The sequence below is a fragment of the Glycine max genome, chromosome 2, assembly GCF_000004515.6.
Source record: "Glycine max cultivar Williams 82 chromosome 2, Glycine_max_v4.0, whole genome shotgun sequence".
NCBI lineage: Eukaryota > Viridiplantae > Streptophyta > Magnoliopsida > Fabales > Fabaceae > Glycine > Glycine max.
In genome coordinates, this window is record NC_016089.4 from 7,022,630 (window position 1) to 7,035,751 (window position 13,122).

Consider the following 13,122-nt stretch of genomic DNA (forward strand, 5'->3'; position numbering starts at 1 on the left):
AACTTATACTGCCCTAAGAAAATTGCAGAGCCCTCAGATCTCATAGCTAAATATGAATCAAATCATCTGCAGCTATTGACACTGATTTCTTTTACAGTCTTCTTGAACCATCTATATATACATACATATGCACACGCGCACACCCACACACAGGCACACACAAATTGAGACAGAGAGAGAGAGAGATGCAATGATACAGGTCCGGTTATAAAGAAAACTAGGTAGCCACTCACTCAATAGTCTATAAATCCATCATTGGGCAGCAACAGATAGCACAAGGACAGCTTACTGTAATTTTTCCTATATACACTTCAATGAGCAAAAATTGACCATCTATTTAAAGAAAAATGTGAAAATCACAACATTAGTTATTAAGCATTCATAAATTACATATTTAGAGCAAAACTCAACTGCACATAGCATTGTAATTTCCAAACAACATAATCCTTAACGGTGAATACAATATAGTTCAAGAGATTCTTTTATTCCAGGATTTCCAAATTTCCAATTATACGAGCAATAAAGACTAGGATTTCATAACCTTGTCCAATGCAATCCCACCTTAACAAATCAAAGCAAGCGTCATGGGGATAAGATCACAATAAAGAAATTGATCATTGGGCAGGATTGCAGACAAATAGCTCCAACTATCATTATCAATGCTTATTTTCAGATAAATTTTTTTCTGAGTCACGATTCTCAGAAATCAATTTAAAGTTGTGAACAAGGAAGGGCTATATACTATACATAAATGATTTCCTGAATAAAAAGACGCTTAAACGAATCTGAGAGCATCATGTCACACAAAGGACATAAAATTTAATCACAAAACAGATGCTAAAAGAAACCACACCAAAGACTAATTAAGCAAGAAAGCCCATTAGTACCATATCTATTAGAAAACAATTCCCAAAACAATATATATAAAAGACAACAAAGTGAGACAAAAAGTTAAAAAGGCAGCACAGTGGATAGAAGAAAATGAGAAAATTAGAGATTTTTAATCAACAGCAAAGAATAACAAATTGCGATTTGGAGGGAATTGCACAATATGCAATGAGAACCAACGAATTTACCAATCAGTCCCTCTTTTTATGTTGTGGGTAGTCAGACATAGCTTTATAGGCTGTGCATTTCCATCAAAAGTGTAGTTAAAAGTTAAAACTGCTCAGAGCCAAGTGCAAGCATCATAATTCAATAAATATGAAGAAAAAAAACCAGCAAAGCCAAAAAATAAAATTTAAAAAAAAGAAAGAAAGATTGAAGTAGAGAATTTAAAATTTAAATACAACAAAATACAGAGCCCTCAGATCTCATAGCTTAATACAAAATCATCTACGGCTTTGGCCACTGGTTTCATTCACAACCATCATGCATCTTCCAGATAAGAAAGTCTAGCTAGCATTGCTCAGACACGCAAAGAAAAAGATATAGATAGATAGGTAAATACACACACACACACAGATATATATATATATATATATATATATATATATATATATATATATATATATATATATATATATAGAGAGAGAGAGAGAGAGAGAGAGAGAGAGAGAGAGAAAGAGATTCAGATGGAGTTATGAACGAAACCCTGTTAAGCAGTTCAACAATCTATTTGTACATCATTGGGCAACATAACGAGCAATTTGCTACAACTATCACCATTGAACTTTATTTTCAGAGTAAATCTTTCTAATTCTAGCTTATAATTTTTGCAGTTGAATACAAAGGGAAAATGCATATTAGAGTCCCTTCAATAAATAAATATATATATAAAAAAACATGACAATGAATAGAATACAAAGCAAATGCAAGTTGCTCAAAACATGACACTACACAGAGGGCCAAACATTTAGATCGCAGACATTTGTCAAAAGAACGAGAAACGCGAATACAATTCACCAAGGAATAACGAAGATATTGATGATAATGCAATAAGAAAAAAAAGCTCAAATTATACAATAATCAGTAAACGAGTATAAACACAAAGAAGAAGAAGAGATAAGTAGATGAGCATAAATATAAAAAGTGTGAATGGAAAAACGGAAGGGAAAATAGGGTTTGGGATTCGAATACTGCGACTGCGAGGGGAAGAAGAAACTGCATTAGACAATTGATCTGGTTTGGTGTGAATGTAAGCAACTGAGCATGCGTAGTGGGGAAAAAAAAAACTAAGGAATTTGCTGATTTGGACCTTATTTTGCTAGCGTGGGCTTTAATATATCTTTGGGCCGGTCAAGTAGTTCTTGTGTGACTTATTAAAATAATAGATTACTTACTATTTACATACCAATTGTTGCTAAGTACACCATCATCCCTCTTTTTTATATTTTAATTACTCATTATATCATTTTTTTCCTTAAAGGGATACACCCCTTAGAATTCCTTTTTTTTTTCATTTAGAAAATTTCTTTCTGAAATAGCATATGTCTATTTCAAAAATGTATTTTCAGGACTATGATACATAAATGATAATTTTTTTTTGAAGTTGTTCCAAGTGGTGCAAAGTTCATACTTAACAATAATATTAATATACTTAGGAACAACGTCATCATTTATTAGGCCGAACGCTTCATCACCTTGCAAAAGATTCTATGGTTTTACTCTAGCATTTTTCTTTTAAAAAACATGCTGCTTTGTTTGTTTTGTTTACTTTCTAAACTACTAACAAGTAAAGGCTATAATTAATATTATTAAAGCAAAAAAGTAAGAGATCAATGTTTCCCACTGTTACACGCCAAGTAGTACTTTAAAGTTTAAACGACTGGAATTGCAAAGCACGTGTCCAGGCACAGTGTTCATAACAAATTCTTATTATGACTTTTCTTATATAAAAACTAAAAAGGAAGGAGATAAGCATAAAATGCAGGTATAATAAGATAAAATAACTGAAACAAACAGACGTAATAGATACAGTAATAAATAATTAATAAAAAAGAAGAGATAGAAAATAACAGCATGTTAAAATTCCCTTGAAGTCTGGCATCAATATAAAAACTACTTTGTGTAGTTTCAATGTTCATTATATATTATATTTTATGATTCTGATGTGAAATCAAATGATGAAAAAAGTTGATACATGAGAAGAAAATTATCATGTTTGAAACATCAAAATTATAGTTATTAACTTCTTAAAAAATTAAATAAAAAAACATGGAAAATCACCTCCAAACCTGTAACCAAACAAGCTAAACTATTTTTGCCATAATTTATTTTTCATGTCCAAAGAAAGGAACTATTTTAATATCATGCAAGAGAGTATTCACATTAGTGAGAGAGAAATAGAGAGAGATGGAGAGAAGAAATGAGTGCATATTATGCTTTTTCTCCTCGACTCCTCTAGCTGTAACTCCACTACCTTGTAGACCACAACATACTTCTGACAAACAACTCTCCATCTTTTCTGACACCAAACTGTTGTTGGGGGAAGCCCTTCATCATTTTCTTCTTCAAGGTTCCATAACCATGCGAGGCACCAAAATCTTGTGCACTCAGATCAAGTGCAACAAGAGGCACCATGAGTAGCACTCATATGGTTGGATGAAGCAGCAGTGCTCACTTCTCGTAAGTCTGTCATGGATCAACTATACCTTGATCTATCTGCCACCCCAATATATGTTTCACAACATATATATCATATTGTAAGTATATATAATTAGGTCACTGACTCAAATTAATTACTACTATATATTATAAATATATATTGGTGTAGTGAGTCTAGCTATAATTAACTTTTTAATGTGTTAAATTCTATGCCCCTTTCTAGCTCTCAATTGTCTGTTCTTACTTTGTTGCATATGCTTCAGCTTTATCTCTGAATTTTTATAATTGGGGAGGTCCACTCTTCACCATAGAGTTTGAAACTGTTTTCATCTATATTCACAAAGAAAATAAAATAAAATATATTACAATTTCTTAAATAGATTTCATTATCTCGAGAAGTAAACTTTAATTTTCAAAATATAAGAATAGTGAGAGTTGAAAAACAAAATCTATGCACAAGGGAGAAGCATAAGAAGAAATTCCATGATTTTTTATTAGAAAGTTCGTTAGTAACTAAGATGATTTAGCTAGCATTAATTAATTTTTTTGGCCAAAATCCTCAAATTTGACATGGAACCAATCCATTCCAATTAGATAACTTGTGTTATGTCTAAAGATTCTGAATAGTTGAGTTTGCCTTTTTATCTGGCCATGTGCTTTGCGTGAACCTCTTCCTGTTTGTGTGGAATAGCGTATATATGTTGGGAAAATCTCGACAACTTTATGGTCTCGTGACCGAAAGCGATCCCAAGTTCCCAACCAAAAATATCTGTGAAGTAATTATGACCCCTTGGTCCCAATTCCACACACTCCACAAATAACTTGACAAATACTGGTTTTGTATGGTAACTTTCACTGTTGTTTTCTTACTCAGACAATTCTACTACAGGGCTCCCACAGTTTTGTGTTTATTGATTTTTTTTTTTTAAAAATGACAAACTATAATTAAGTCCATAACATTTTTTTAATACTGTACCTATTATTGTTTTAACCTAATAATATAATATATGTTATTTTGGCACAAATTGTTTGCATGTTAACCTGCTCCATATCTCTCTGTCCCTGTTAATTGCCCTTGTTCTCTGTTATTTTGTGACAAGAAAAAGACTCCAATGTTCGGTGGTGTAGTAGCCGGCTACTTTTTTTCTTTTCATAAAGGAGTAAACATTTACTTTAATTGCTAAAATTTTAAGGGTTATTCAATTTTATATCTAGCTTTATATTTTTTCACATTATTTTTCAACTCTATGAAATTTTATTGGTTTTAGTTTTTAATGCTAAAGAAAAAATATTGAAAAAAATTAAAGTAAAAGAGTTTTACAATATTTTTTAAAGTCAATCAAATGAGATTTTTTATGACTTTTTTACAAAAAGATTTACTGTATTTTTATCCTTAATTTTGAATTTATACTTTTAGTCTACAATCTAAATGTTGGCTCATTAAGGTTTCTCAATTTTTTCTCGTGTTATTACTTTTAGTCTTAGTAAATAACAATATTAATTAATGACGTAATCATCACTTTAGAATCTTGAATCTTGTCATGTTATTAAGAAATATAGTGCAAGTGTCACATGTAATTTGTTTGAGGTAAACTGTATTTTAAATCTCTTATATGCTGGTAACAGTTAACAACAGATTAAATGATAAAATATTAAAAAAACAATTAAAAAAACTACATAATTTCTTGATGACATAATATGTTACCGAGCTATCAACATCATTGTTAGTCATAATAGTTAACGTTATTATATAACATGAACTAAAAGTGGTAATAGAAAAAGTTTTCAGTTATTAGATTAGCAACTAAAAGCATAAATCTGAAAAATATCAGACATGAAAAAACACAGTAAACCCTTTACAATATTATGAAAAACATACAGATCTTAAGGGAACTTATCTTATGTTGCTAGATTTTATCTATTTATTTTCATTTTAAAAACTACTTTTAAGTTAATGTTAAAAGTAATGGGTTTAAAAAATATTTATTTAGTATAAACTTTCATGATATTTTTCCGAAATCAACTAGTTAATACCACCACAAATTCCACACGATTTTATGGCTGTGCTATACGAACAAAGAGCCACCACCATACCAAATCTGAAAGCAGTTACCTACCATTGCTACTAAAAGTGACCAACAAGATTAGTCCTCTCCTCATATTGCTATAATGCTCATGATCACTATGCATGATTCACTTCGTCTTTGTTGGCATCACTTATTAGTGATTAGACTGTCCCATGCACAAAGCAGCCATAAACCTAAACTAACACCATTGTGAGTTGTGAACAACCAGTTTACCTATTGTTAACATGTAAGGTTTTAAATTGTCATTGTAATTTTGGTTTCATTGCATTTTTTGACATTGCAAGAAATTGCATATAAATGTGGTTGATATGAGTGCAATTATGGTCATAGACACTTCAAAAACTTTGATGTTGTAGCCAAAATCACGATTACAAACTATTTTCTAATACTTTATTAACATTTTTTATTAATTTGAAAATCTATATTTTAAGGTAAGTAGATATAGAGAAAATAAATGAGCATATTTCCAAAACCGAGGAACATAAGTTCCACCAAACTAACTTCATATTTAAACCACTTTTTAGCAAATTTACTCAAATAAAACTGACATTCTAATTATCTTTTATTATACATAAGAAATAATCTAATTTTTTTATCTATCCCGTTAAATGATTAAATTTTCTTGTTGAGGTATTAATATTTTAAAATAAACTTTTACATCAACCAGCAATAGAAACCAAGTTCAACGAATTGGCCCACATAATCTAACAAAAATGAATTTACTCCGACCCAGCCTTTTTCTGGGTCCAAAGCCCAGCCTCATATTGATGATAGTGGCCCGAAGTTGACTGCGCTGGCCCTATTCTCATTCCCATCAAATTTATTTCAGCTCTTTTTTGTGCAAATCCTCATCCAAATTCCTACTTTTCACGGCTCCAATCTACATCAAAGTGTATAAAAGAGATTAACACCCAAACACTGTCATTTTTACACATGCAACTAATCACATTCTTCTATTTTGCCACGTCACATAATAGTGTTACACTAGTAGCAGAAAGTTATGGAAAATAAGAATGAGCAAGTATATATGAATAATATGATCCCCAAAACGTAATTTGACGGGAGAACAAGCATGCTAACAACAAAGGAGTGAAAGAAAATGAAAGCGTGATGTTATTGGAATGATAATATAGAAGAAAGTTTTATGAAGATAAAAAAGAAAGAAGGGCCTATAAGAAAAAAAGAAGATACAAGAAAATTTTATAGAAGATACAAGAATAAGAAGATGGAAGAAAATTTTATAAAAGATTAAAGAAAATTATACATGAGATAGAAGAGGAAGAAGAAAAGGCAAAAAGAATAAAATGATAAGAGAGGCTATGGTTTACTTATAAGATCAATATGATAATTACCATTTAGAAAGTTTCATTCTATCGTGTGCACCCTAATTGGAGAGGAAGAAAAATAAGAATAAGTAATAGAACGAAATAGATTTGGTCTCATTTCCTTCCATTATCTCTGCTTAAACCAAACAATGAAAAATTTATCCCATCCATTCCACCCTTTTAATTCCCTCCTCTTTCATCAATCCAACCACACCCTTAGGAGAAACTAGTGTTGACCAAAGGAAACAAATGAATTAAAAGGAGAAAGAAACTAGTAAATAGGGATCTGTTAGTTATCACAAAGAAGTGGCTCCTTTTTCCTTTTCTTTTATCCCGTTGGTCCCATTTCTTGCGTCTTGTAACTTCAGTTGTAATGAAAAGGAATGCCATTGTCTTTTCATTCATTTTTCTTTTTATTCATCCCTTAGATCCTATTCCTTTTTCTCCCCCATTGCTATTTGTTTGTTCGTTCCCACTAATATTTTTACAGCTACAGTGAGTGTGAGAGCACTTTTAGCAATGAAAATTCTCATGACAAGATCCTGAAACAAGAATGGATGACAAATTTCTTACAAATAAATAATTCAGTTGTCATTACTAATGGTTTTAAAACAAGGTCAATTATTGACAGCACAAAGCATTGTCGAATTCAATTATCCAGAATTACTATTGTAGTTATTTATTTATTTATTTATTTATTTATTTATTTATTTATTTATTTATTTATTTTGTTTTAGTTTAGTATTAATCATTATAAACCTTTTGGTGATTAAGTTTAACATGTCAATTTTAAAAATACATTTTGATCTTAATATTTAGCCCCCTAAAAGATAGGCTAGCCCACCCCTGCCTTTTCCATTCACAGAATACTTTGTCCTATATATAGAACGAGAAACAAAATGAGAAATCAAATACACCACTATGTTATTGCTCCTCCTCCACACATTGTGTAAAAGATCATCCATTATTGGCTAGCTGGATTATTTTAATTGTAGGATGGTTGATAATGAACTACTTTTTTATATATATAAAAATAAAAAAATCCATTGGTTAAAATGGCTCGGCTCCGTGCAATCTATGAAGCAGGATTTAGTGAGATTCTGGATAGCTTTAGCTGGATTCTAACTATATAGAGAGAATGGTGAAACATAAATAGATTAATAATTTTTAAAAATCTATATACATTATAATCTAACTCGAAATTCATTCAAATCAGTCATTTTACTCCCTAACTATATTATTCATTGCAGTCACCGCAATTTTCCTGGATCAACTCCTCGAATTATAATTTGAATTATCTACTCCAAACTTTACCATGAAAGTTATGAATTTGTAAATAACTGCTGCATGCTTAAATCTTAATGAGAAATTTATATTCATGAATTAAAATAATGAAGTACCAAAATATACTAATGTGTTTTTTGGTTCAGGAGAGCCTACCATAGGAAGAAGCCCATTACACTGCAGGGAAGCAACACATAGATAGTTTGCTGCAGAGAAGAAAAGGAAAAGCATATAAGAAAAATTACATTGAGCACAGGTTGTTCTGTCCTTTACAGTTATACTCTGGTGTAAAATGACTCCATGCAGCTTCACCTCCCAGTGAATAAATAAATGGAGATAGAATCCTATTGTCTTTGTACCACACCTCTCATTGTCACTATTCACAAGCTAGTTTTGTGTCAAAACTAGTCAAGCAAATGGCAAAAGCCTGAAATGCAGATAGGGGATATCTATAGTCCATAGTAAATATATCCTTGCCAACCTTGCCAAACTGAAGAATAATCTTGTCATGATCAGACTGCGCTGGCTGCGATGACGGTGTAGGAGCACCGGCTGCAGGTGGCTGCGTCGCAGCAATCAGCTGGAAATTCTTGACGGAGGCAACAGTCACCCTTCCTCTAAAGTTCAGGCACCAACACTGCAGCTGCTCATGCCATCTTGGAGATTTGTTCTTGAGAACTAAAGGCCTACCCTTTCCCTGCTCCTCTTCGTTGCCCGCCACAAATATGTCCGAGAACCTGGAGCTGCTGAACTCGGTTGAGTTGTCAATCGATCTAGCAAAGGATATGCTCCGGAAGGAATCTTCGAGGGAGCGGGGAAGGAGCTCTGGCTGGCCCGGGACAGTGCAACCAGGCTCAAGGGCTGACATAGGGATCGAGTGCATGGTGCAGTTCATTCTGCGCGGGCCCCTAGTACCAAGGACATTCAACTCATAGGTGATCTGGGCAATATTGTAGCTGCCACTAGGGACCTTTGGAGAAACTTTTTTTGAATAAAACCTACGGCTTCGGCCTGGAGGAGACAGCTGAGCATTGTTATAGGGAGGCTGTGTATCATAAATTATAAACTTGGTGCCAAGAAAATTTGACCTGAAATGAGGGGAGATTGATACAGAATAAGTTTATATTGCCAGAAAAATGCAGACAGTGATTTCTTGAACATTAATAGGGGGAAATAATGGTATTAGAAATTACAAACCATACACACATCCAGAAAAGTAAAAAGGAAAGACATGGATGAAAACTATTATCATTTCAGAATTAAACGAAGAACAGACATTAGACATAATTGGAGAAAAGTCAAGAAATAACCAAGGGCATTAATACTTGAAAATCATTGATGTGTTTTCAAAGTGGAAATACAACAATAGAAATTTTCAATTACAGTAATTATAGATCATAGATGCAGTCAAGAGAGAGGCTTAGCAAATAATAGCTTTTACTTAACATACCAAACTTTGTTAAAGTTAAATGCTGCTGCTTAGTTCTAGTAACTTGTAAACAAAACACCAACTTAGACCTTTTGTTGGAGCTGCATATATGTTACATATGTTGAGATCATAGAGGAGATGCAGACATGACACAATTGGATAAATTTAAATATATATCAAAATATCAAGCTCATTGAAGGGCAATGTAATGTGGGAGCATAACTTATTTGTTTTTTTGGAAGGGGGGGGGGGGGGGGTAGATTTTCATTTTCAAGAATAAACTTTTCAGAAAAAATACATTAAAACATATAGTTCTCCACATCATTTAGAACAGATATCAGTAAAACCATGATTGATCACACAAAATGCACGCTGTGATAAACTAGAATCCAAAGGGAATATACCTCAGTTTTCCAATGTAAGTGCTATTAGATCTTGATATGTTATCTGCATCCATTGATATAATATACTCTGTGCATGTAGTTCTTCTGGTCCGTTTTGCAGAAAGAAGAAACTTTCCATTTTCAACTAGCAATGCTGCATGAACAGTCATGAATTCAGAACATGTCCCAGAGACAATGACAACTAAGTCCAAAAAAATTCTCAATGTACATTTATAGGCTATAGAAGGTAACAACAATGCAATTTGTAGGTTCAAAAAATAGAACTGTGTTGTTTTAGTAGTCAATATAGTAAATAATTAAATCAATTCACTAAAAATTAGAAGAAAAAAGAAGGTAATCTATTTATTGTTGAAGTAGGATAGAAAAAAGGATCACAAACTATTTGCTCATGATTCTTGGTTTCCAGTTAACCTCAACTCAACAAAGCTGACTCAAGCATGCACAAAGGAGTAAGCATCTTAATCAGCATGTTAACACTTATTACTGTCTTAATGTAGTTAAAAAGGAAGATAAAACAGCTTGTAAGTAGGAAGTAAGAAGGGGCTTAAACTTGCAATCCCATAGCTTGCTAATTTTAATAAATGAACAAAGTAAATAGAGAAGTAGGCCATAGCAAAGAACTTGGCCATTGTAAAGTGTAGAAAACAATCTCTAGGTAGCTCAATTGTACAAACAATAATTCAGTTTAGATGAAATAGAATAAAAAATTATCAGTATGACAAGGAAAGTCTTGGCAAGATCTAGTTTGTGGGGGCACAAAATCATATATTTTTAGTAGATTTGCATTCATCAACATTTACATTAATAAACTAATAATCTCGTGATCTTGTAATCTAGAATGATGCCACCAAAGTTTGCAGGATGAGCTAACCTTAGATTGAAAAACAGATTTGGTTGGTTCACAAATCTTGAATGAGAATAAAGTTTTCAAGCATAAGATAATACCATTGAGCTCTCCATTTCCCCAAAAGTACATGAAGGGTCATGTGCTATTAAGTAAAATAACAAATCAAGGGAGCACAAAATCTTCCACATTGAATGACAAATCAGATTAGGTAATTATGGAAATAAGTAAATCAGATCATACATTACATGCCATCAGCTATTAAATTACATAAAAAATAAATTCAAATCAATCACGAAAAAGGCAACAACTCATGTGGGTGTCAAAAAAACTGTGCTTACCAGGACTAAGACAAAGGAATAGGTGGTATGTCAGATTAGATTTGTCTCTCTTGATGAAACACTGGATGGTTCCATCCCTTGAACCAGGCTGTAAAACAAGAGTCAATAAAAAAATCAAAACATGATCATGCATTCTAGTACAAAATTTATATCTCTCATGCATGGACCAGTTCTCTAAAATATATCTTGAACACAGGATAGAAGATAATGAAAGTCTCACCTGCTTCAGGGAGACAGGGAAAGTAATCTTCCCACAGAACTCAGGACTGGTAACAATTTCTTTGCACATTTCTCTCCAGGACTTGCACACAGCAGCACATGCAACCACATGCTTACGAGCAGGCCATGTACTCTCACTTTCTTCCAATCTTTTAATAACATCACAAAGAAGCTCAGGCGGAAGGCTAGCCCACCTGCTGTTCTGTATAACTAGCTGGCGTTCATGCGCCTCATGGACCAAACTATTCAACTTGCCCCCACCAGAAATCCTTACATCAAAACTCCTCCTTGATAAGCTTCCAAACCCATCCCTTACATCACGAACAATACTGCGGAAGGACATTTGCTACAATGCACTAACAGCCCAAGAGTTTAATGTGAATAACTCCACTTAATGGAAAACATTCCTCTAATCAAGATATCACAACTCACAAGTATTAGCAGTGCAAAGAGCTGCAAATCAACAAAACTTTAATTTAAATCCAGCTTCAATGCTTAGTTATTAAGAAATAAAAGTATCAGAACATAGATAGGGAAAAGCACAAACAGGGAAAAGGAAAAAAAAAAACACAAAACAGAGAGATTCTCATAAAAGAAAGCCTCACATGAACCTAAAGTCTAAAGCGGCCTAAAATTACAGACTTTTGTCAGAATCATTTTAAAACATTATCTCCAAGACTCCAACAGTTGAACTCCCTAAATCTAACTTCTCAAGAGAGCAACAAATTTTAATCAGAAAATCTTAGTATCTTACAAAAAATTTATGCTTCTATAAACCAGCCTACCTTTCCCCCACAAAGGGATACAAAAATTTAAGAAAAAAGAAGTCAAAAGTGAAACTAGAGCATCATTAGTCATAAAGTAATAAGCCTAACATATCTATTTATGTTATAAAACATGTAAAGAAAAATTCCTGAACCTCTAAGAAAGCCTCTCACACGCACAGGAGCAAACACAACCACACAAAGCAGAAAACAAGACATTAAATAGCTAGTAGTTCACATAACAAACCTCAATTACCAAACTTCAGTGAGAAATAAGGCTTTCTGTCCACCCTAATTACAAGAGATCTGTGCAGAACATAATAATAATAATAATAGTAAAACCAGAAAACAAATTTTCATAAAGAAAATCAATTCATGTACCACAGAATTGACAAGTCATGTAAAAAAAACTCACAAAAGATACCAAATTAAACCCCAAATGAAAATTCGACTGAAACTCAAGACTTATAAAAGGAGAAATGGAAACTTTCAGAAGCTAATAAGAGAACCCAGAAGAGCAAACTTGAGAAACTGTTCAGTAGACCAAGAAAATTACAGGTCAACACTCCAATTAAAGTTAAGAAAAAGAAATGGAAAAGGCAAAGAAAAAGAAGAAGAAGCAAACAACAAGGACTGCAATAACAAAAAGGGGCATCAATTGCAAAAGACTAGAAATTTAGCATTCAAGAAAAAAAAAGAGGGATGATCAGAGAAGAAGAAGAAACTCACCATCAAGTTCAAAGAAGCAATGTTTTGTTTCTCTCTGTGTTTTCTCGTTCCCTTTCTGTGTCTGTGACACAAACATCTAACTCCGAAAGACACGCACTCACTGCATTTATTAAATCCCACCAAGAAACAAACTACTTCAACTATTATTAA

The 13,122-nt window shown here is 32.7% G+C and overlaps 1 protein-coding gene and 1 non-coding gene across 4 annotated transcripts; both read right to left on the reverse strand.

Moving 5' to 3' along the window:
* Positions 1-1,104: 1,104 nt before the first annotated feature.
* On the reverse strand, positions 1,105-1,195 carry LOC113000991 (small nucleolar RNA snoR118). Its single transcript, XR_003266298.1, has one exon. It is a non-coding gene; the product is annotated as a small nucleolar RNA snoR118 (small nucleolar RNA).
* Positions 1,196-8,306: 7,111 nt separating this feature from the next.
* Positions 8,307-13,122, reverse strand: LOC100799499 (tubby-like F-box protein 8). 3 transcript variants are annotated; one of them, XM_014765782.3, is made up of 6 exons: positions 12,973-13,051; positions 12,491-12,549; positions 11,481-11,932; positions 11,261-11,348; positions 10,076-10,208; positions 8,307-9,330 (listed from the first exon to the last, which is right to left on the reverse strand). In XM_014765782.3, exons 3-6 carry the CDS (start codon positions 11,820-11,822, stop codon positions 8,619-8,621), a joined length of 1,275 nt encoding a protein of 424 aa, XP_014621268.1. In that variant the 5' UTR covers positions 11,823-11,932; positions 12,491-12,549; positions 12,973-13,051; the 3' UTR covers positions 8,307-8,618. The 3 variants fall into 3 exon arrangements, with proteins under 3 accessions (XP_014621268.1, XP_003518598.1, XP_006574801.1); XM_003518550.4 differs by lacking the exon at positions 12,491-12,549 and having other exon boundaries at positions 12,973-13,122; XM_006574738.4 differs by lacking the exon at positions 12,491-12,549 and having other exon boundaries at positions 11,481-11,835; positions 12,973-13,119.

Excerpts from the sequence above, each read along its gene's own strand:
- LOC100799499 (XM_003518550.4), bottom strand. The coding sequence starts at position 11,822 with ATGTCCTTCCGCAGTATTGTTCGTGATGTAAGGGATGGGTTTGGAAGC. Across the intron at positions 11,349-11,480 it reads TCCCTGTCTCCCTGAAGCAG|CCTGGTTCAAGGGATGGAAC; the intron begins GTGAGACTTTCA and ends CTTGTTTTACAG. Across the intron at positions 9,331-10,075 it reads ACTTACATTGGAAAACTGAG|GTCAAATTTTCTTGGCACCA; the intron begins GTATATTCCCTT and ends CCCTCATTTCAG.